Source organism: Xenopus laevis, chromosome 5L (assembly GCF_017654675.1).
Source record: "Xenopus laevis strain J_2021 chromosome 5L, Xenopus_laevis_v10.1, whole genome shotgun sequence".
NCBI classification, from domain to species: domain Eukaryota; kingdom Metazoa; phylum Chordata; class Amphibia; order Anura; family Pipidae; genus Xenopus; species Xenopus laevis.
In genome coordinates, this window is record NC_054379.1 from 127,782,045 (window position 1) to 127,807,305 (window position 25,261).

The 25,261-nt window shown below is 42.2% G+C and overlaps 1 protein-coding gene across 1 annotated transcript in view; it reads right to left on the reverse strand.

Moving 5' to 3' along the window:
- Nucleotides 1-7,488: 7,488 nt before the first annotated feature.
- xrn1.L (5'-3' exoribonuclease 1-like) overlaps nucleotides 7,489-25,261 on the reverse strand; it is a 52,401-nt gene continuing 34,628 nt past the window's right edge. Inside the window, exons 34-42 of the mRNA XM_018263815.2 lie at nucleotides 17,077-17,138; nucleotides 16,577-16,672; nucleotides 15,744-15,872; nucleotides 15,367-15,484; nucleotides 12,716-12,897; nucleotides 11,432-11,545; nucleotides 11,068-11,179; nucleotides 10,283-10,422; nucleotides 7,489-8,774 (exon numbers count right to left, since the gene is read on the reverse strand). Of these exons, the coding sequence (XP_018119304.1) occupies nucleotides 8,481-8,774; nucleotides 10,283-10,422; nucleotides 11,068-11,179; nucleotides 11,432-11,545; nucleotides 12,716-12,897; nucleotides 15,367-15,484; nucleotides 15,744-15,872; nucleotides 16,577-16,672; nucleotides 17,077-17,138 (1,247 nt within the window). The 3' untranslated portion in view covers nucleotides 7,489-8,480. The remainder of the gene's footprint in view (nucleotides 8,775-10,282; nucleotides 10,423-11,067; nucleotides 11,180-11,431; nucleotides 11,546-12,715; nucleotides 12,898-15,366; nucleotides 15,485-15,743; nucleotides 15,873-16,576; nucleotides 16,673-17,076; nucleotides 17,139-25,261) is intronic.

Here is a 25,261-nt window from a genome sequence, read left to right on the forward strand (position 1 = left end):
AACAGTTCCTGTGCGTGTCAAGTAAGTGCTGTGACTTATGTGGACTGGCAGCCTACAGGAGTCTCTCTTTGGCAGTACAGCTGGTTTTTATACAACCAAAACTTGCCTCCAAGCCTGGAATCCAAAAATAAGTACCTGCTTTGTGGCCATAGGAAACAACAGCCAATAAGTTACATAGTTACATAGTTAAATTGAGTTGAAAAAAGACAAAGTCCATCAAGTTCAACCCCTCCAAATGAAAACCCAGCATCCATACACACACCCCTCCCTACTTTTAATTAAATTCTATATGCCCATGTCTATACTAACTATAGAGTTTAGTATCACAATAGCCTTTGATATTATGTCTGTCCAAAAAATCATCCAAGCCATTCTTAAAGGCATTAACTGAATCAGCATCACAACATCACCCGGCAGTGCATTCCACAACCTCACTGTCCTGACTGTGAAGAACCCCCTACGTTGCTTCAAATGAGAGTTATTTTCTTCTAGTCTGAAGGGGTGGCCTCTGGTACAGTGATCCACTTTATGGGTAAAAAGGTCCCCTGCTATTTGTCTATAATGTCCTCTAATGTACTTGTAAAGTGTAAGCATGTCCCCTCGCAAGCACCTTTTTTCCAGAGAAAACAACCCCAACCTTGACAGTCTACCCTCATAATTTAAGTCTTTCATCCCTCTAACCAGTTTAGTTGCACTTAGTCTCTGCACTCTCTCCAGTTCATTTATATCCCTCTTAAGGACTGGAGTTCAAAAATGCAGCATTCTCCAGATGAGGCCTTACCAGGGACCTATAAAGAGGCATAATTTTGTTTTCATCCCTTGAGTTAATGCCCTTTTTTATGCAAGACAAAACTTTATTTGCTTTAGTAGCCACAGAATGACACTGCCCAGAATTAGACAACGTGTTATCTACAAAGACCCCTAGATCCTTCTCATTTAAGGAAACTCCCAACACACTGCAATTTAGTGTATAACTTGCATTTATATTATTTTTGCCAAAGTGCATAACCTTGCATTTATCAACATTGAACCTCATTTTCCAGTTTGCTGCCCAGTTTTCCAATTTAGACAAATCACTCTGCAAAGTGGCAGCATCCTGCATGGAACCTATAGTTCTGCACAATTTAGTATCATCTGCAAAAATAGAAACAGTACTTTCAATGCCCACCTCCAGGTCATTAATAAACAAGTTGAAAAGCAAGGGACCTAGTACAGAGCCCTGCGGTACTCCACTAACAACACTGGTCCAATTAGAAAATGTTCCATTTACCACCAATCTTTGTAGTCTATCTTTTAGCCAGTTCTCTATCCAGGTACAAATACTATGTTCCAGGCCAACATTCCTTAATTTAACCAGTAACCTTTTGTGTGGCACTGTATCAAATGCTTGTAAATCACATCCACTGCCATCCCAGAATCGAGGTCTCTACTTACCTTCTCATAAAAAGAAATTAAGTTAGTCTGGCAAGATCTATTACGCATAAAACCATGCTGGCACAAACTCATGGTATTATGATTTGCTATGAAGTCCAGTATCTTATCCTTTATTAACCCTTCGAAAAGCTTTCCTACCACTGACGTCAGACTAACTGGCCTATGGTTTTGAGGCTGAGAACAGGATCCTTTTTTGAATAGAGGCACCACATTAGCAATTCGCCAGTCTCTCGGCACTATGCCAGATCTCAATGAATCCTGAAAAATCAAGTAAAAGGTTTTTCAATCACAGAGCTAAGCTCGCCAATTTGCAACGACGTTCCTTGCTTACAAGTGGAATATACTGACAAGTATATTTATTTAGCAGCATTTTAAAGACTTCCCATTTTTGTTCTGTGTTTAACCCTGTGAAAAGCATTTCCCACTTAATATGTTGCAGAGATGCCCTTATACTGTCAAAGTTTGCACGTCTGAAATTTAGTGTTTTAGTTACTCCCTTATAGAATTGCCTCTGCAACAGAATCTCAAAGGAGACCATGTTGTGATCACTATTCCCTAAATGCTCACCCACACAAATGTTAGAGATGAGTTCAGTATTATTAGTTATTACAAGGTCCAAAAGAGAGTTATTCCTAGTAGGTTCTTGAACGAGCTGGAATAAAAAGTTGTCATTCAGCATATTTACAAACCTACTAGCTTTTTCTGTCTTAACCCCATTACCCCAGTCAATGTCTGGATAATTGAAGTCACCCATAGTAACAACTTGACCCAGCTGTGAAGCCGCTTGTATCTGAGTAGCTGGGCTTCATACTCAACACTTATACGAGGTGGTTTATAGCATACACCGATGATAATTCTTTTTGTAACCTTTTGCCCAGTCAAAATCTCTACCCAGAGTGATTCTACACCCTCACCAGTGTCAGCTATTGTTATTTCTTTAGCGCATGGCTTTAATTCAGGCTTTACATACAAACACACGTCTCCACCCTTTTTAATCCCTCTGTCCCTCCTAAAAAGGGTGTAACCATTTAAATTCACAATCCAGTCACGTTTCATCCCACCAGGTCTCAGTGATACCAATTATATCATAATTTTTAGAGCATGCAATTAATTCTAGGTCTCCCATTTTACCTGACAAACTCCGTGCATTTGCCAGCATACAGTGGAGGTTACTACTTTTACTTTTGAAATTTGCACTACTTAGTGAAGAATTATATGTTAAGTTAGTATTATTCTGTTTTCCTTGTAAAAGAGGGACCTCCTTAGCTGGTGAACTGTATGCCCCCCTCACTCCTCCCCCATGACCCTTTACTAACCCTACTGCCCCGTCTACCCTAGCTTCCCCATAACTCTTTATCTCACCCCCCCCTTGCCTAGTTTAAACACTCCTCCAACCTCTTCTTTCCCCTAGCACCGCGGACCCCCTTCCATTGAGGTGCAAACCGTCACGACTGTATAGGTTGTACCCCAATGAAAAATCAGCCCAGTGCTCTAGGAACCCAAACCCTTCCTTCCTGCACCAAGACTTGAGCCACGCATTTAGCTCCCTAAACTCCCGCTGTCTTCCTAAACTTGCACGTGGCACAGGCAAAATTTCAGAAAAGATGACATTGGAAGACCTTTCCTTGATCTTAGAGCCTAAATCCCTGAAATCATTCTTTAAGGTCTTCCATCTACTATTTATTTTGTCATTAGTACCGATATGCACTAAGACAGCTGGGTCATGCCCAGCCCCACCCAATAATTTGTCTACCCGATCAAAGTTGGTGAGCAACATGTTACTCAAGAGCCACTGGTTGGGGATCACTGTTTTTTGGGTGTATGTTATAACTATGAGAGGTTCTGTCAAAACCCTGTGTTTACTGTATCTTGCTCAAAATCAACTACAGACAGAGGCTGCTTGTGAAAATGGGTGCAGATTATACAGTATCCTCTTTCCTCTGGAATATGTAGTCATAACTGAAAAAAATTACTTTCATTAGATCAGTTTATAATGCTATTGTTTTGGCTTTAAGCATGAAAAAGCCCTGGATGTGCAAAAGCACCATTAGTCTGCACAGCCTGAATTCATACAGTCTAATTAGAAAGAAATTATTATATTTTCTCATGTTTAGTTACAAATCATGACCTTATTACCATCTAATGACAGAGTGTTTGGAATCAGAGCAGAGATCAGCCCAAGGAGGTGGCTTTATCGAAGCTTAAGATGAAAAAAACTAGATCTTGATGAAAAAAAATTGATTCTTATAACGCAGATTGGAATTCTGGGATTTTTACACAAGTTTTTGAGGCCACATGGGCACTGCTAGAGATTTGTTTTTATTGTTAAAATTAAACTACCTGCTACAGGTTTGTAAAGAAATGAAAGCCTGAATGAATTTCAGGAAGCTATTATATTCTGTACTCCTTTTCTTACTGCTAAAATAAGATTCCCAACATAGACTCTCTTCACCTTTTTGAAGAATGAACATTTTTTTTTTATTCTTTGACTGTTCACTACTTTTAACAACATGGGGTGCTACAGGTAATTACAGATACATATGCCTTATACTAAGGAGACGTGGTAATATATAGGGGTGGATTTCAGAAGTTTCAAAGCTACCATTACTATTGTGGCCTGCTTAAAGGGTTGTTCACTTTGAATTAACTTTTTGTATGATGTTGAGAGAGTGATATTCTGAGACAATTTGCTATGGTTTTCATTTTTTGTTATTTACGGTTTTTGAGTTATTTAGCTTTTTATCAAGCTGCTTTCCAGTTTGCAATTTCAGCAATCTGGTTTCTAGGGTCCAAATTCCCGCCTCCCCCTTACCCCGTAATCTGTTGTAGAGCTTCATGTTGATCTCTGGCCCTGACACAGGTCACTCACAGATTTGTAACTGTAGCTTCATGACAATGTATGTTGGGGGCACAGCTCATTTGAGGCTCCACCTGTGACTCTGACAGTGTCTGGCCAGGGCCAGAGTTTAATTTAATTCCTATAGTAAAACCTAAAGGGCACTGGCTGACGGGGAGATTTGTCGCTGGCGATTATGTATGCGCAAATGCAGGCAATTAATCTCCCAAAAATCCATCTCCATTGGAAATAACTAAAAATGCTGGCGGTAAAACCAATATATGGCGAAGTCACCCGAAGTTTCCTGCCGAGGCAACTTCAGAACAATTACCACCACTGATTTTAAGAATTCTGAATGTAGATGCATTTTCGGGAGATTCGTCACCCACAGTCATGCATTTTTATCACCATCCGTCACTGATCAAAACAATTTTACTAGATGGGGCATGCTGCTACTGTAAATTGCATGGGAGTCAAGTCTGGAGAAGAGGTTAGTGTGAGAAAAGTTTTTTTTTTTAACTTTTTCTGAACCTTTCATAGAGGGCTACTTACTGGGCATGCATGTCTACCAAACTCCTGAACGTCAGTTGTTTTCAGGGCCAAAGCTGTGGCTCACAAGCTGGTGTTTAGCTACAGCTCCCACCATTCTCAAATTCATTCAGTGAGATTTGTAGTGTGGGAAAAGCTGGAAAGTAACCTTATTTCAGGGGGCATGTTTCGTGTGCAGTTGGAGCCCTGCTGGCTGGAGAGCATGCTTTAAGTCTGGCAAAATAAAAAATGATGAGAAGGGAATAAAAACAAAAGCGTCAATGTAATCAATGTCTTTGTTGTACAAGACAATTTTACTTATATATGTTCTATTATTGCCATGGGCGTATGCAGTAGATGTAGCTCTGGTCACCTTTTGACATAAGAGAACTACTCAAATATACACTGATGGGACAACAGGGTTTTAGCTCTGCGGTGACAGTGAGTTTGTTCAACAAATGTAAGATTAGCCTGAGATGATTGCAATGTTGGCCTGAGTATGTAGTGAAAACAAAGGCCTCATTAATATTTGATCATGTCTCAATCAGATATTGTTTAGAAACACTGGGAAGTTTCATTGAATGAGGACCAAATTCGCCTCAGATGCGTTCCACAAAATCTCTCCAGTTCAGTTAAATTTGATGGCTGCTGAGCATGGACAGCCTGCTTCAAATCATCCCATAAATTTTCCATGATATTCAAGTTGGGGGACTGCGACGGCCATTTCAGAATATTGTACTTTTCCCTCTGCTCTGTTTAGGGTCATTGTCTTGTTGGAATATCCGACCCCTGTGTAACTTCAACTTTGTGACTGATGCTTGAACATTATCCTGAAGAATTTGTTGATATTGGGTTGAATTCATCCGACCCTCAGTCCCCAGTCCCTGAACCAGCCACACAGCCCCACAGCATGATGGAACCTCCACCAAATTTGACAGTAGGTAGCAGGTGTTTTTCGTGGAATGCAGTGTTCTTCCGCCGTGCAAATCGTTTTTTGTTATGACCAATTAACAACATTTTTGTCTCATCAGTCAAAAGCACTTTGTTCCAAAATGACTGTGTTTTGTCTAAATGAGCTTTTGCATACAAGCGACTGTTTGTGGCAGAAAGGGCTTCTTTCTCATCACCCTGCCATACAGATGTTCTTTGTGCAAATTGCGCTGAATTGTAGAACGATGTACAGATACACCATCTGCAGCAAGATGTTCTTGCAGGTCTTTGGAGGAGATCTTTGGGTTGTCTGTAACCACTCACAATCCTCGGCATATGCCGCTCCTGTATTTTTCTTGGCCTGCCAGACCTGGTTTTACAGCAACTGTGCCTGTGGCCTTCCATTTCCTGATTACATTCCTTACAGTTGAAACGGACAGTTTAAACCTCTGAGATAGCTTTCTGTAGCCTTCCCCTAAACCATAATACTGAATAATCTTGGTTTTCAGATCTTTTGAGAGTTGCTTTGAGGATCCCATGCTTCACTCTTCAGAGGAGAGTCAGAACAGAAGCACAACTTGCAATTGGTCACCTTAAATAACTTTTCTCACGATTGGACACACCTGCCTGTGAAGTTCAAGGCTTATGAGCTAATCCAACCAATTTGGTGTTGCCAGTAATCAGAATTGAGCAGTTACATGCATTCAAATGAGCAAAATTACCCAAATTTTTGCACAGCCAGTTTTTCACATTTGATTTAATTTCATACAAATGAATACTGATTCACTAAAAATCTTCGTTCAGAAAACACCCCAGTACTCAGATGTTCCTGGGAAATGAAAGACACACCACTGTTATCTTTTTTGTTGAAAGTGGAGTCAATTATTATGCAGGCTGAGAGGGCTTCCCAAACTTTTTCATATGACTGTAACAGTCCTGAGCAGAGTCAATACACACATCTCAGTCTATACCTTGCCAATAGTTGGAAGCCTGTTATGTATTGCAGCAAAGACATCCTGAAACCTATAACACATCCAAACCTTGAATGGAGTTTAGGTCACAACCATTTTCAGCTACAAGTGTGCCACAAGATTACACACACAGTTAAGGTTAGGTAGTTTGGCCAATTTTGTACTTATTGTGTTCGGTAGATGAATAACGACTTCAGTTTTGACAATTGTGTGTCCCATCCAATAACTTGGCCCAAAGAGAAACTTAATCTACTAATCCTCTTCTCATTGCAGAAGTGCTCTGAGATGACTTTGGGATTTATTTATCAAAGAGTGACTTTAGAGATCGCCACAATCCACTAGAGTGAAATTCCGCCACTCTCCATTCATTTCTATGGGATTTGAAAGGCGTATTTATCAAAGGGGGAACTTTCACTTTCACCCATTGATAAGTACTCTTAAAAATCCCATAGAAATTAATGGAGAGAGGCAGAATATCACTGTAGTGGATTGTGGTGATCTCTAAAGTCATTCTTTGATAAATATTCCTCTTTGGCTGATCCCTCTCTTCTCTCTTCAGAACCACTCATTTGAACGATCAGCTTAGAATTGCTTTTTGGCCATCCACGTGGATAGGCAAACTGGACACAAACTGTTTGGTTATGGTCTGCTTTAATAGTTACTAATAGTTTATCTTATAAATGGATTCAACATCCAAGGCAAGTGCCCAGAGCAGTGGCATAATTACCACAATCAGCCAAAAGAAATATTTTAACACAAAACTTGCACAATAAAGGTTTGAGTCAGGTAAAGCTTGTAATATCGCATACACATTTAATTCAATTCATTTACAATTTTGAAAACTCTGTGTTGAAAACTCCAGAATATACCGTCCAGCTCCATGCCATGGACCCTGAGCTGCACATCTGATACAACAATCAAGAGCACATGCTAATTAGAAACATCTGCCACTTTGTACTGTAGATAAGCCATGAAAGGTTATTTCTTTAAAACATTATAAACAATAGAGAAATTAGCACATAAAATCTTCCCTTCCTGGGTTTTTTTTTTTTTTTAATAAAATACTGTTCTGTATAAGATCCAATGAAAAATTCCAGTATTTAAAAAAAAAAATGTACCTTTGCCGAAGGAATATTAAAAGCAGGTTGCAAAGAAATATTGACACATTTTACGAATATAGAATGATCGCACAAATACAAATTAAAAAAGAAGTATTTAACTACAACTAGGCTAGACCCCTTTTGTGCTACAGGCTCTGGCATAAAAAGGGGTTAAGGTTTCCCCTCCCAGGTGGCATTAACTAAAAAATTCAAAACTGGTTCACCTGGAATGAAATTCTGCTTTGAGAACACTTGCTGAAAGATAAATGTAGTGCTCTTCCACAGGGGATATTACCGAGATACATTTCATGCAATGCATCTAAGAGAATCAGAAATGGATAGAAATGAAGGGATTTCTACTGGATAAGCCATTAGATCTGAATGTTAATACCAATGACATTATATTTCTGCTTAACAATCTAACACCACGTGCTTTCACCAATCTTTCAAAATCACAATCCATTTTTCTTTCTTTATGAATTGTTAATTGATTTACCTGCTTCAGGAATAATAGAAGCAGCTATAGTTGGACAGGTATTGTCTCAATGCCATTGGCCTGTAAACGGAAATCAAGGAATATCATTTAAGATGCATGGCAGCAAATCACAGCTATTATACATAACAATATTAAGGCATAGCCCCCACAACGGGGGGGGGGGGGGGGGATACAAGAACAGGGGTTTATTCCGATGCTTTAGGGCTACTGAAATTGACAGCTAATTTGCGTGGTTTCTTTTTGCCAGCTGACCCTGGGGTGGTTTTGCTGTGACGTGTAACAGGACCAGGTGAAGCCTTTTCTGTTAAGGTTGGCTGGGCAGGTTGAGGGGATGCCAGGGAAAGAGATGCATATTCTTGGGTGTTCTGGTTGCTGGCTTCTGGAGCCAAACTCTGCTCATGATCTGAAGATATATGGAATGTATGTATTGGTTCCTTGTGTTCAGCGCTTTTATGGAAAGCAGCTCTTTGCTTTGTTACCTGTAATGCAAAAAAAAAAAAAAAGACAGTTATAAAGAGAAATGCATACGCTGTCATACTCAGCCATGTTATGCTTTGCTCTCAGATTCCCTAGGCGGAATACTTGGCAGATTCTCGTTTAGCCCAAAGCTAAATGTGACATTTTTAAGTGAACTTAACCTCTTTACATATTTTTTATCCCTTATATGCACTAGATCAGGGGTAGGCAACCCGCTGCTCCGAAGCCTCATGCGGCTCAGTCTTGCCTGTCATATCGTCTATACAGCCCTCGCACCTGCTGGCAGCTTCTTGAGTGTGCGAACGCAGTGAGCTAACGATTAGCTTACTGCGGTCGCACACTCAGGAAGTCGCCAGCAGGTGCGAGGGCTGTATAGACGTCCCAGGAGTGACAGGCAAGATCGAGCAGCAGCAAGATGATCCATTATGGTCCGTACCGTGGTCACACACTCAAGACAAGAGAGGGAAGATCATCATGGAGCTTCAGAAAACAGAAGTCACATTAAACAGATGTTTAATTTAGTTCAAAGTAGGCCTACACATACCCACTGCACTTCTGTTTGTTGTATTCTGTTGTTGTAACAGTTAAAATTAAAAAAAAAAAAAAAAAAAAAAGGTTAAAACTTTTATATGTTTATAAGCTGTGTTATGTTTTGCGGCTCCAGACTATTTATCTTTAGTGGAAGAGGGGGCAAAATGGCTCTTTTGATAGTAAAGGTTGCTGACCCCTGCACTTGATAAACAATCCAAGGGGGACATCTGTGCCAGTGATAACATTGCACTTCCTACACCAAGTGTTAAAGTGCACCCAGAATGCACATAGGAAGAAAATGTCCTGCTCTCTCTGAAGTTTAATTGTTTAAAGCGCTTCCCCTAGAAAGATACACTTCCATTGGCTAAAGTGTTGTTATCTCTTAAGGTTAAGGTCTTTAAATACATATTTTCTTTAGCAGTGGGTCATTAAAGAAATAATTAAGTTTTTCACTAAAAGGGGCATCCCATTCCTATGTACCTGAGGTGTCCAAGTTTGGCTGCATCACATCCTATTTAAAGGCAGGGATATCGGGAGTACCAGCCAGTGGGATGAGGACGGCATTAAACCTGCTCCATCAAGATCTGGACAATTTTTGGCCTGTGGGAGGTCCCCATACACTTGCAGATAAGCTGCCAAATCCTTTACTTTTTCTGATCACAATACAACATTTGGACTTTTTTTCCTAAAATTGGGGTAACCTTGATGTGACAGTCACCCACAGCAACCAATTTGTGGTTGGCTTTGTTATGTCAACTGCCTATAAAACAATTAAAGCAACAAGCCCATTGGTTGCTGTGGGTCGGCACTAGTGCAAACTGGCCAAGTGTTAATAAATTAGCCTTTTTGTTTATAGTGTTCCCTTTAACTAGAAATCTAGCTATTCCAAAAAAAAAACAAAAAAAAAAAACTTCATATTAAAGGACAATATAAATGAACACACATTTATAATTTAAAGTTCCTATGCCGAGCCACTTACCTGGAGTGGTACAAACTGGTTGTGAATGCCTGCTGGCACATGACTCACCACGGGTGTATTGCTGGGATATGGGCCTGGGTAGTAAGGTTTAGGGATCTGTATCTGAGGTCTCCATGTTACGGGAGCAAATACGTGTGGCGCTGCAGGAATAAAAGTGATAAGCTCTGACTCAAAATGCCAATACATCAACTACTCAATACTCTACTTTGGAATTTCAAATAATAAGAAGTAACAGTAATAATAAAACTGAGCCTTAACAGAAGATCAGCTGAAAGAATGGAAGATCACATGAGGATCAAGTGGGAGAAAAAGTTTTAGATATATGAAAGGAAAGGGAGTAAGAGGAAATCAGAGAAAGCACATAAAGAACCGAGAAAATGTTGAGGAAGGGTCACAGAAATCAGAGAGGCTGGGTTTTTAGGAAAACTTTGGCTCAGCCGCGGTTGTGTTACATCCCAGTTGCATTCTAGAATTTAGCAATATTATACACCTATCTCTCTATGTATTAATACAAATAAGAGAATCAATTATTCATGATCCACTTTAGCACTTGAAGCCAAGCTACTCGGACTTCACCTGACTTTACGTTGCCATATTCTTAATCAGAGTTGTTGAGCTGAGAGTGACAACAAATGGCTCAAGCTACAAACAGACTTTTGGTGAATCCATTTGGTCAAACATCATGTCAGTAGTGACATTGCTAGGATGTGTATTACCGATAAATGGACTTTTAACCATAGGGATCCTATTTGATCTCCACATTTGTAAGCAGCTTCTAAACTTACCTGCTGCTGGTGAAAAGACCGGGGGCATCTGTCCGGTGGGTAAAGCAGCTCCGAGATGCGGATAGGTGGGAAACATTGCTGGTGGTGGTGGTAATGGGAAACTGATTGAGCTCTGTATTTAGAAAAAAGATATACATTTATACAGGAGTAGAGTATGTTTTAAGGTACAGATGGGTTTCTGCAACAGACACACTACCTTTGCACACTGCAAGGGAAAAACAAAATTGTGCACTTGAAAATACTTCTATAAATAAATTGATCCTATTTACATCAGGTAGTCTTATAAAAAATAATGCAAATGTAGTCAATTTTAAATGGGGTAAAATGCTGCTTCTGTCTAGAAAATAAAGTGGTATTTATTTACCAGCCTCTGAAGAGCAAATAAAGCAGCTTTCTCCTTGGCTTCATTTTCTGTATGACAAGGGGGCCCAGCTATGATTAAACCATTTGACAGCTTCACTTGACATGCGGTCAGCGCCTGTAAGAAACAGATCTTATTTGGCAGGTTAAAAAAAAAAAAGGGACAGATTTCTAGGGCTGATGCATACATACATTCTTCGCATCATCTGAATACTCTGCAGGGTTGTGTCAAAGAAGAACAAAATGTATGCTTTTTTTGTGGGACACTGTATACTCAAATATTCCTACAGAATCAACCATAGTAAAGAGGTATTGACTCACGGCAATCCATACTGGGCAGAGGTTCATTCAACATGTAACAATTTCTGGATTGGGCTCTCAAGAATAAAAAAAAGGGCAAGACACCTATGAAATTATTGTGTGTCAAGTTGATCAACTGAGACTAATTTGAATGTTTTTACCAAAATTGTTTATCTGCAGTTGTCCAAGACTTCAGGGACTGGTCATATGAGAATGGTCTGAGCATTTCATCAGTATCAGATTCTACATTGTCATATCTTAAAGGGATACTGTCATGGGAAAACATGTTTTTTCCAAAATGAATGAGTTAATAGTGCTACTCCAGCAGAATTCTGCACTGAAATCCATTTCTCAAAAGAGCAAACTGATTTTTTTATATTCAATTTTGAAATCTGACATGGGGCTAGACATATTGTCAGTTTCCAGCTGCCCCCAGTCATGTGACTTGTGCCTGCATTTTAGGATGGAACTACTTTCTGGCAGGCTGTTATTTCTCCTACTTAATGTAACTGAATCAGTCTCAGCGGGACTTGGCTTTTACTATTGAGTGCTGTTCTTAGATCTACCAGGCAACTGTTATCTTTTGTTAGGGAGCTGCTATCTGCTTACCTTCCCATTATTTTTTTGTTAGGTTGTTGGGGGGGGAGTGATATCACTCCAACTTGCAGTTCAGCAGTAAAGAGTGACTGAAGTTTATCAGAGCACAAGTCACATGACTGGGGGCAACTGGGAAACAGTCAATATGTCTACCCCCATGTCAGATTTCAAAATGAAATATAAAAAAAATCTGTTTGCTCTTTTGAAAAACAGATTTCAATGCAGAATTCTGCTGGAGCAGCACAATTAACTGATGTGTTTTGGGAAAAAAACATGTTTTGCAATGACAGTATCCCTTTAAACAGAAGAAAGCCTCTTCTTGATCCTCTAGTGTACACAATATTATAACATGAGGACTAGCTTTAGCTGTAACTAGTAGCATATACAGCACCTGGGGGGTTCGCAGGAAGGAGAACTCTGGTGGATGCATTCCAACCAAACTACAGATACGGGAAAGTTCCGACACCGGAGTCCCCATGGGAGGTGGCTGTGGAATCAGTGGTGACCGTAGCAATTCTGGGGTCGGTGCGTTGAAAGCTGGACCAGCTCCCTGAGGCCTGTTCATGTGTGCAGCTACAATAACAAGACAAACACATATGTACACAACTAATCAAAAAGGCTGCCAATAATCTACACTGTATTGGAACGGAGAGACAGCTTACAATAACCTTGCTTTAAGATGTTCAGGGAGCTGCCAACAGCTAGGAGACTGGTGCATAGATCCCTGAGTCATATACTGAACATATCTTACAACCGTTACAATATATATATATATATATATATATATATATATATATATATATATATATATATATATATATATATATATATATATATATATATATATATATATATATATATATATATATTGTAGCACCATAAAATTAAAATATATGTTACTGTTCCATTTAAGCAGCCCGATATAAAGAAAGCATGCCAAAATTTTTATTATAGTATGCTCCCTTTAGTTCTTTTCTTTGGCACTTTGGGTAAAGAGACATTAAGGATTTACCAACACGTTACAAGGACAGGGTGTTCCGGGTTTGATTCCTGTAAGGTTCCCCATAATTTAGACCACAGACCTCATTCACTAACACTGAAGAAGCTCCTCCAGAGCAGTAATATATAACAATCGTCTACTACAGGTAGAATAATGAAAGCTTCTACTATAGGTACTGCACTGGAGTACATTTGCAAAGTGTGCTAGTAAATTAGACTGGCTTTCATGATGGATTCATTCCTTCTCTCCTTTTTTTTTAACCAGTAGAGCAGGTCATTAGATCTGTGTAAACGTATGGAACGGATTTCCAATCTGAATATTCTGATTGGTAGTTAAGAGAGCAACAACCACCTTGCGATATCCTTGTTGGATGGGTGCTCATGCAGATTAAGCCTTGCCAGTGGTATTAAGTCATACCATAAAGAACAGGCTGCTGCACTGCCATTTGCAAAAGTAAAAAAAAAGTGTTTTATTATGGTCAAAGACCAAGCTCCAGTCTGAATATCCCTCAGTTGTTCTACAATGTAGGCATAGCAAATGCTGGTTTGAAGTAAGCTGCTTTTTATTTCAGCTTGATTCTTGTTTATAAAGTATTTCTCCTCTTAATAAACAACAACCATCCCTGAGTTGTGTTTAATTGCCTATAAGAAAAACAATTACAATTAAAAAAAAAACAATATCACTGATTTTATGTAGGAACACAACAATTTCGGTCACAGTGAATTCACTAGGGTAGCATTGACTCAAATATCGGAGTTGGTTAGCGATATTGTTTTTGTTTCCTTGCTCTTGATTAACAACAGGGGAAAAAGACTGAAAATGATTGAGTGAAGTCTTATCATTTATAAGGAGGTTATTACCTGTGAGAGTGTGTGTTTTCATCCCAGTATAATCACATCTCTATTCACTAGATATGCTTTCCAAAGTACACACAACTCTAGGCAGAATCAATGTGTTTCTATGGTACCAAGAAAATATACTCTACTATACTAATGTGTATGCATAATGCTGATGGAACAGTTTGTTGGAGGAAGAATAACAATCTTAGGTTCTTCTCCTTGGCTTGGAATAGAGCCTGTGGTTCCATTTAAAGCAAACCTTAAGATTACAGAACTCAATGGCATTCTTGACAATTCTATGCTTGCAACTCTGTGGCAGAAGTTTGGGTGAAGGGTCTTTCCTGTTTCAGCACAATAATGCCCAGTGCACAAAAAGAGGTCGGTACAGAATGGGGTTGCTGAGATGGAACTGAAATTACTAGAATTGCCTGCACAAAACCCTGATCCCAACCAAAATGAACACCTGCGGGATGCCAACTGCAAGCCGAGTACAATCCCCAACAGAAGTGCCCCACCATACTAATGCTCTTGTGGCCGAATTACAGTAAATTAAAAATTCCACCCTTGTTTCAAAATCTAGTAGAAAGCCTTCCTAGAACAGTAAAAAATATTATAGCAGCGAAGGGAGAACCAACTTCATATTGATACCCTTGGTTTGGAAATGAGATGGCCTTGGACAGGCCTGAATACTTTTGCTCATACAGTGTACATACGAGAAGACAAATTAAAAAAAAAAAAAACATTAAACAACATTAAAAAGGTACAGTCGCTTACTAGGTGCTTTGTCCACCCCCCCCCCCAATCTCCACTGCCTTTATGGGAAACCCCCAAAAGTGATTGTTCAAACAGTTTGAGGAAATTATTACCTGAAAACGTAACAGTCCTTTTTTCAGACAAAAGAACTTAACTGCCCTAAGATGCTTTTAAGTGATTAGTAAAGTAAAGTGATTAGTAAAATTTGGAGGAAAACACCACCTGCGATGTTGCTCATAGCAAACAGTCACCTACAAGCTAGAAAACAAAAGCAAAGATCTGATCAGTTGCTGTGGGAAACAACACTGGTGATGTTTTCCTCCAATTTTTACTCAGCATGATAAATAGACCCCCAAAATGTAACAAGGGCACTGAAACACTCCAAATCTAACTGCCGACAACACAACAAGAAGTTGCTCCGACTATCAGTTTGAGAAATGTGTTTTATACCTATCTGTTTGGTTTGTCTGCGCTGAGTCGGTGCTGTGACAATATCTCCTTCTTTGTGCTGGTCTGTAGAGTCTGAGCTGTCAATCTTGAGGATTTCTTTTAACATTTGAGTTCCTTTCTAATACCAAAGCATAAAACATATTACACTACTTTTGCATATAGTATTTCACCCAGTTTGTTGCTATAGTCCAAAAACAAGTAAGCTATTTAAGGGGCTCTTCACATCTTGGACATTTAAACAATACAAAAAGATAGTCAACAGAACATGATTCATTTTAAGAGTGGGGAATTCAGTAACCAAGAAACTAAGTCCACTTAGCATTAAAATATTACAATTTGTGTTCTAAAGCAAACACATAAGACTCAAATATACCAACCATGGCAAAAGACTGAGGGGACAAGTGTTCTGCACTAGAGCTCTTGTCTTGGGTTTGGGGTGCAGGCTGTGTCTGCTCTTCATTTGCAACTTTCAGGGATGCGATTAAATTTTCAAACTCGCTATTTGACTAAGAATTAAAAAATAAATAAATAAAAAAAAAAGTAGTTTAAGTAAACAATGTCAAGCACAATCAGATTTACACTTATCTTTCCAAGTTGCCTACATGCCACATTATTTAAGATTTCACCACGTAATATGACATTTGTTAGCTTCTTAGTATCAAAAAACGTTACTCCTGGTATTCTTAATGGAAAAAATGGCACATGGGAAATCTACTAAGAAAGATGATTTCTTTTAAGGACAGGCACATGGGGAGATTTGTCAATTCAGCATTGAGGGAAGGGAACAAAATGCTACAAATCAACCCCATTCAAAGAGAAAACAAATTGTTGCAATCATACCTGATCCTATTTAGGGACCTAGCGTGATACATGCTTATTTACTCTTGAGTGAGTGGAGATTTGCAGCATTTTGTTCCCCAACACTGATGTGGTAAATTCCTGCGGTTTAAACAGTACCAATCTTCCCATGTGCCATTACCCTTATGCCGATTGCACTTTATTGCATGGAGACCCATGCTGGGAATATAAAGGCAACTTGGTCACCCAACCTGGCCCTCTCTAATGTAACTAGCTCTAGTAAAAAAAATAAATTAAAAAAAATTCCTCTTTACCTTTACAGAAAGGTATGCATGAAGAACAACTATGCAGGATATTTTGAAGAAATAGTGGCTCTTTAAAAAAACAAAACAATAAAAACCACATCCATTACCTTTCCTTCTGAAGCCTTAGGATTAACTTTCTCAGCCTCACAGAGATTGTCATTTCGCTTCAACAGTTTTACTTGCTTCACAGAATCTGATGTATTCTGTAACAAAACATCAATAGTCAAGTTTATTAATCCCATTAATGTTCTATTAAAGAGGCACTACAACCAGTTATGATAGTTCCTAGGCAAATCAACCCCCCAATAACAAATAAGCATCTAGGACATAATTAGACCTAATTAGTTCATAATGAACACATTTACATGCACTGGATGTTTCTTAATTCTTTTCCTTCATTAATGGCTTCATTAGCACCATAGCAATTAAACCTATATCAGTAGCACCCTCGTAACTAATACTGCCTTTCTCAGAGAAGCACAGGCCCATGCCCAGCACTTTAATTTATCCACACAGCATATTTCCTTAGGGAGGTCTATGCTTATGACAATGGACGGATTTTGTAAAAAGAAACCATTAAGTTGGCAACATCCGTAAAGCAGCTCACCTGTTTGTTTAACACACCCTGCATATGGCTCTCATGCTTTTGAAACTTGAAATCTTCTTTCACTATAAAGGAAAACATAAACAAGCTATTGGATCAAATATACACATATTATTGGAGTAAATAATTCAGGAAGATTTTAAAGCTGCTCAGTTACAAGCAATGAGAGCAGAAATTCTTAGATATGTAACTGGCAGAGATGAAGGTGCATTACATTTCCGGAATGAAGTGCTAGGGGGTAAGGTTTTTGGCCAGTTTGGGTGTTGGTAAGGAGGAAGAATCTGAAACAGTTTGTGTTGGGACAATATTTGAGCCATTTTGTGGCTGGGAAAGTGTCAGGACTGTCAGAAGTACCCAACGGCACTGTTTACATTCCCGGCGGTCACAGTGAAGATCCAAGATGGTGGCGCCCATGCTAAACACATGGCTGCAGCGTCGCTGCATGATGATGTCATCACTGGTGCCGGGATCTCGTCATAAAAGGGCGCCCAAAACATTGTGACGGCGCCCATGAATAGGATTCAAATCACATCTGATCCTGGGTTCCTGTACTGCCTGTTTTCCAGCCTTGATTCCTGCTCCCAGCCCTGATTCCTGCTCCCTGTCTGTGTTTCCCATTACCTGCCTGTGTTATTGAACTCTGCCTGGACTTTGGACTTTTGCATCTAATCTGCCTGCCCTCGTTAACTCCTGCCTGTGACCACTACTACTGATTCTGCTTAACCCTTCGGATACCGCGACCTTGCTCCCACTAGAGGGCTTCCTCCTTGATCCTGACTACCTCCCTGGAGGGAGCTCCCGGCTCCCTGACATTATTCTTGGGCCATGCATCCTACTGAGGAAGCTACGCCTGATGTCGGACGAGCGCTCCGCGGACTGGCATCCCGCATGGAGGATTATGAAGCCCAGCAGTACCGCATAGGGCAGGCACTCGATACCCTTCTCTCTCGTATGCCTCCAGCGCCCCCTGCTTCCCAAGCTGCTGTAAACCCTCCCATGGCGGCCGTCTCGTCTACCGCAGGTTCCTCGTCTGGTGAGCCTCGCATTCCGCCTCCTCCTCGCTTTAGTGGGGACCCACAAGCTTGCAGAGGTTTCGCTACACAGTGCCAGATCCAGTTCGAGTTTCAACCCTCGCACTTCCCCAATGAACGTTCCAAGGTGGGGTATGTGATGTCTCGTTTGGTGGGCAAACCGCTTGAGTGGGCAACATCTCTTTGGGAGAAGAATTCTCCAGTGACTTTTGATGCCAAGGCTTTTCTTCAAGCATTTCATACTGTGTTTGATGCCCCGGGTCGGGTCACAAAACGCCCCTTCTCGTCTTCTGCAACTCTGGCAGGGAAACCGCAGTGTCAGTGACTATGCTTTTGACTTTAGAACTTTAATGGCTGAGACTTCCTGGAATGCCTATAAGGCTGTATTCTATCAAGGTCTGTCTATTCGAATTAAAGATGATCTTGTCTCCAGGGAGTTCCCTGACCTGCTGGAAGATCTGATTGCTCTGTCCATTAAGCTGGACACTCGTCTCAGAGAGCATCAAGTGGAGAAGGAGCGCAGTAAAAGATTTCAACCCTTGTTGGCACCTCGCTTCCAAAGACCGATGTTACCTTCTACCCCCCAGCAGCCTTCTGTTATTCCTCCGGAGGAACCTATGCAAGTCGGAAGAGTTCGTCTCTCTGAACAGGAGAAACTCCGGAGACGTACAGCTGGACTTTGTCTCTATTGTGGTGGTCAGTCCCACTTTGCCAACTCTTGTCCTGTGAAGCTTCAGAATTCTCCTCTGGAAAGACTCGTGTGAGGGGTGTGTGAGGGGTGTTATTCCTGTAAAGCCTCAGAGTTCCCCTCTTCATGGTGACCCTGGAAAGTCTCATGTGAGGGATGTTGCTCCCAAATCTCAAGAGAACTCTCACAGGTTTCTTCTACCTTTACAGATCCGTCTGGCCACTAAGACCATAGTTGGCTCAGCATTCATTGACTCTGGTGCTGCCGGAAATTTCATGGACACTCTCTTTGCTAAGTATATGAATGTTCCCCTGTTTCCATTGACTCCTCCTCTTCGTGTAACCGCCATTGATGACCGACCCCTTGAATCCGAGTTTATTTCTATGATGACTGGGGAATTGCCTGTGCAGGTTGGGACTTTACACAAAGAAAAGTTATCGTTCCTGATTATTTCCTGTCCTTCTGTTCCAGTCGTCTTGGGGCTTCCCTGGTTACGCCTGCATAACCCTATCATTGATTGGTCCTCGGGGCAGGTTTCCCGTTGGAGTCCATACTGCCAACAGAACTGCCTTCCTGCTGAACCCATCCAGAGGGTGAATATTTCTACATCAGATTTGAAGACGCTTCCATCCTTCTATAAGGAATTCTCCGATGTCTTCTGTAAAAAGTCTGCAGAATTTCTCCCTCTTCATCGTCACTACGATTGTCCTGTCGATCTTCTGCCTGGAACCATGCCCCCTAGAGGTCGCACTTATCCTCTCTCTCCAGCAGAGACCGCTGCCATGAAGGAATATATCCAAGAAAATCTCCAGCGGGGGTTTATTCGCCCTTCTACTTCTCCTGCAGGGGCTGGATTCTTCTTCGTGGAGACGAAGGATGGAGGCCTACGTCCTTGTATTGACTACCGGGGTCTTAATAAAATCACTGTTAAGAACCGGTATCCCTTGCCTCTGATCGCAGAACTTTTTGACCAACTGAAGGGGGCTAAAATCTTCTCTAAGTTGGATCTCCATGGGGCGTATAACCTTATCCGCATCCGGGAAGGTGACGAATGGAAGACAGCATTCAACACTCGTGATGGGCACTATGAGTACCTCGTAATGCCCTTTGGTCTCTGCAATGCCCCCGCTGTCTTTCAAGAATTCGTGAACGACATTTTCCGGGATCTCTTGGGAAAGTTTGTGGTCGTGTACCTAGATGACATCCTGATTTTCTCCAAGGACCTTGCAAGCCATCGCTCCCAGGTGAAGGAAGTACTCTCTCGTTTGAGGAAGAACTCTCTCTTTGCCAAACTGGAGAAATGTGTGTTTGAAGTGTCCAAGATTCCTTTTCTGGGCTATATCATCTCCCCAGAGGGTTTCGAGATGGATCCTGTGAAAGTGTCTGCAATCCAAGAGTGGCCCCTACCGCTGAGCACTAAGGCAATCCAGAGATTTATTGGTTTTGCCAATTACTACCGGCAATTCATTAAGGGATTCTCTTCTCGTATTGCTCCTATCCTGGCCCTCATCCGAAAAGGGGGTAAACCCAGCTCATGGCCCCCGCCTGCTATAGAAGCTTTTCAATCCTTGAAGGATGCCTTCACTTCTGCTTCGGTTCTCCGCCATCCTGATCCGGAGTTACCTTTCTTCATCGAGGTGGATGCTTCTGAAGTTGGAGCTGGAGCTATCCTGTCCCAAAGACATCCCTCTGATGGAAAGCTGCACCCATGTGCGTATTTCTCTAAGAAGTTCTCTCCTGCAGAACAAAATTATGATGTAGGAAATCGAGAACTCCTGGCTGTTAAGCTTGCCTTAGAAGAGTGGCGTCACCTCCTTGAAGGTTCCTTGATCCCAGTCACGATCTACACAGATCATAAGAATCTTGAGTTCATTCAATCTCTCAAGAGGCTGAATCCCAGACAAGCAAGGTGGGCTCTCTTCTTCTCTCAATTTAACTTTGTCTTGACTTTTCGCCCTGGCTCCAAGAATCGGAAAGCCGATGCTCTGTCTCGAAGCTTCACTCCGGTGGATCGTACTCCTGAAAGACAAGAGCCTATTATTCCTCCTGTCAAGATCATCGCTTCTTTGTACCCTCAATTTGCTGATCAAATTCTGGCTGGTCAATCTTCTGCCCCTCCTGATACTCCCATTGGAATGGCATTCGTACCTCCTGAACTTCGTCTGCCTATCCTGCAACAGACTCATAGCTCCAAGCAAGCGGGACATCCTGGTCCTGCTAAGACTCTAGAACTGTTACGGCGTCTAGTCTGGTGGCCGACTATTCGTAAAGATGTCAAAGACTTTGTTGCTGCTTGTACCGTTTGTGCCACTTCCAAGTCTAGCCATTCTCGCCCTAGCGGGTTACTACAGCCATTGCCTGTCCCCTCTCGTCCTTGGACGCATTTGGCAATGGACTTCACAGTCGAACTTCCTCCCTCCAGTGGGAACACCGTGATCTGGGTCGTCATAGATCGTTTTAGCAAGATGGCCCACTTCATCCCTTTACGGAAGCTTCCATCTGCAGTGGAGTTGTCACAGTTGTTTATTCAATTCATTTTCCGCCTGCATGGCTTCCCGGTGGAGATTGTCTCTGACAGAGGTTCCCAGTTCACGGCGAAGTTTTGGCGTTCCCTGTGCAAAGATCTGGGTATTACTCTCCAGTTCTCCTCTGCTTATCATCCCCAGACAAATGGAGCAGCTGAACGGGTGAACCAAGCTTTAGAACAGTTCCTGAGGAACCACGTTTCCCTTTGTCAAGATTGGTCTGATCTCCTCCCGTGGGCAGAATTCCCTCACAACAATGCCTGCCACACTTCCACTGGAAGGTCTCCATTCATGTCGGTGTATGGTCAACATCCTCAAGCCTTCCCACAGGACTTTGTGTTGTCTGACGTCCCGGCTGCAGATGACCATGCAGCCCACATGTCTGCTATTTGGGCTGCAACCAGGTCTAACTTGGAGAAGAGCGCTCTGGTTCACAAAACGTTTGCAGATCGAAGACGTAGACCCTCTCCTCCCTACAAGGTTGGTGATAAAGTTTGGTTGTCTTCCAGGAACATTCGGTTGAAGGTGCCATCTCCTAAGTTGGGTCCGAAGTTTGTGGGTCCATTCTCCATCTCAGAGGTGATCAATCCTGTGGCTGTCAGACTTCAGCTTCCCCCTGAGATGCGAATCCCCAACGTGTTTCATGTCTCCTTGGTGAAACCCGCTACCTCCAACCGCTTTTCTGTTGACCAGTCTCCCCCTCCTACTATCTCTGTGGATGGTCAACAAGAATATGAGGTGGAAAAGATCCTTGACTCCAGAATCTCCAGGGGCTCGCTTCAGTACCTCATCAAGTGGAAGGGCTTTGGCCCTGAAGAATGCTCCTGGGAAGGACACTCTGATGTTCATGCTCCTCGTCTTGTGAGGGATTTCCACACTAAGTTTCCCCAAAAGCCTTGTCCTGGTGGTCCAGAGGCCCCCCGTGGGGGAGGGGGTACTGTCAGGACTGTCAGAAGTACCCGACGGCACTGTTTACATTCCAGGCGGTCACAGTGAAGATCCAAGATGGCGGCGCCCATGCTGAACACATGGCTGCAGCGTCGCTGCATGATGATGTCATCACTGGTGCCGGGATCTCGTCATAAAAGGGCGCCCAAAACATTGTGACGGCGCCCAAGAATAGGATTCAAATCACATCTGAACCTGGGTTCCTGTACTGCCTGTTTTCCAGCCTTGATTCCTGCTCCCAGCCCTGATTCCTGCTTCCAGCCTTGATTCCTGCTCCCTGTCTGTGTTTCCCATTACCTGCCTGTGTTATTGAACTCTGCCTGGACTTTGGACTTTTGCATCTAATCTGCCTGCCCTCATTAACTCCTGCCTGTGACCACTACTACTGATTCTGCTTAACCCTTCGGATACCGCGACCTTGCTCCCACTAGAGGTCTTCCTCCTTGATCCTGACAACCTCCCTGGAGGGAGCTCCCGGCTCCCTGGCAGAAAGGAACTAGGATTCGGTCAATTCTGGTGCAGTGGGAGAGTTTAGATTTGGTCATTTTGGGATTGTGGAGATAGGGATTCTGGAAGAATCAAAGTTGAAGATATTTGTTCAGTACTGAGTACTGAGCTGTGGGAGAGCACTGCTATGCAGGGTCACAGAACATATACAGGGTCCCTCATCTGGCCAATGCACACTTGCAACTGAGCTGGTTAGGATGCACCAATCTTTTAATGACTCCTTGCGGTAAATAGAAGATCTAGAGTATCTTTTTTTGCCTTGCAATGTCTCAGGTATGATTTGAACACCTCTGGTTTTCAGAAGTTAGTCTGAATTTCTGTGTCATAATATTATATAGTTATAAAGTACCCCCTATTGTAAAACATAAAGATCCTCATATTTTGCAACAGGGGGTAATTTATTTATTATACTGCACAAGTATCAGTGAGTCATGTGACAGATAACAGGATTTTTGATACTCACCGTTTAATCTGTTTCTCTGTAGTCATAAGGGGAACACAGGGAACCATTGGGTTAAGCTCCATCCTCCAGGAGGCAGGACACTTGAAATTAATTAAGGGGCGTGCCCATCAGGCTTTACCCCATACACTGTACATTACTCTTCAGTTTATTCCAAAAGCTGCTAAATAATCTTTTAAACTCTCATAACAGACAGAAAGTAACAGTGGAACTGAACAAAAAACTCGACCAAACGGTCAATAGCTCGTCAAGGGCGGTGAGTATCAAAAATCCTGTTTTCTCTGTCATCTTAGGGGGACACAGGGAACCATGGGGACTTAACAAAGCAGTCCCAAAACAGCAGAGTGGGTATGAGCTAAATATTAGTATGTGCTGCAGATTTATTTAAGTACTGACTGCAACACCTTATGCCCGAGGGAAGCCTCGGCAGAAGAATATGTGTCAACTTTGTAAAATTTAGAGAATGTGTGAGCAGAAGACCAGGTAGCCGCCCTACAGATCTGCTCCAAGGAAGCAGAGTTCCGCCATGCCCAGGAGGCTCCCATCGCTCTAGTGGAATGGGCCCCGAGTCCTTCAGGCGGTGATCTTCCCTTTGCAGATTATGCTTGTTTTATTGCTTCTCTGATGCATCTTGATATAGTCGATTTTTGAGGCTGCCTGACCCCAACGGGGCCAGATGGGATAACAAATAGCGCTTGTGATTTTCTGAAAGGTTTCGAGCGTTCCACATACCATCGCAATGCTCTGATGACGTCTAGGTTATGGAATCTACGTTCCTTATCATTCTTAGGTTCTGGACATAGAGAAGGGACAACTATTTCTTGGTTTCACATGAAAAGCGGACACTACCTTGGGTAGAAAGGTAGGAACCGTACGGAGAACGGCCTTATCCCTGTGGAAGATTAGGGATAGCGATGCACATGAGACTCTTCTAGTTGATGATATTGCCACTAGGAACACTAATTTATAGGTGATCCAGGTATCTGGCATGGAGTGTAGTGGTTCAAAGGGAGGAGCCAGCAAAGCGTCTAAAACTAAATTGAGGTCCCAGCCAGCCACCGGTTGTCTGAATGGCGGCACGATATGAGCCACTCCTTGTATCAAGTCTTCATTTGCCAATCGAGATTGAAACAGAACTGACAGGGCCGACAACTGGACCTTGAGTGAACTGAGCTTGAGATCCAGTTGTAGCCCTTGTTGTATAAACAAAAGAATTCTAGGTAATTGTCATTCTAAAAATGGGAAGTGTGACTCACTGCACCACTTGGAGTAGGACTGCCAAACCCTGTGGTATGACTTGGAAGATGAGGCTTTCCGAGCCCTCAGCATTCTAGGTATAACGTCTTCATCTAGTCCTTGGCTCCGCCAGACAGACCTCTCAATGCCATCCCGTCAAAGCGAAGAGGCTGGGGTTGTGGTGTGCTATGGGACCTTGCTGCAGAAGGTCTGGTCTGCACTCTAGCCGAAGTGGTTGTGCAGGTCGGGGAACCAAGTTCTTTGAGGCCAGTATGGCGCCACTACAATTACTGTCACTCGAGACTGCTTGAGCTTTTTGAGGACCCTTGGCAGCATAGGAAGCAGCGGGAAGACGTATGCTAGGCCGAACTGCCAGCGCTGAGTCATGGCATCCACCCCCACTGCTAAGCTGTCTCTGTAACGTAGAAAAATCTTGACACTATTCGGTTGGGTCTAGATGCCATTAGGTCTATGCTGCGAGTCCCCCATTGATCTACAAGTTGTTGGAATGTCTCTGGATGTAGCTCCCATTCCCCTGGATCCAGCTGATTCCGACCGAGGAAGTCCGCTTTTGTGTTGGATACTCCCGGAATGTGTATTGCAGATAACTTTACTGCATTGATTTCTGCCCACAGGAGAATCTGTCTGGCTTCCGCCAGTGCTGCTCGACTTCATGTGCCTCCCTGACGATTTATGTACGCTACTGTTGTAGTGTTGTCGCTTTGGATGCGAATTGGTTTTGCTCTGAACTGATCTGTCCATTGGACTAGGGACAGTTTTACTGCTCTTAGTT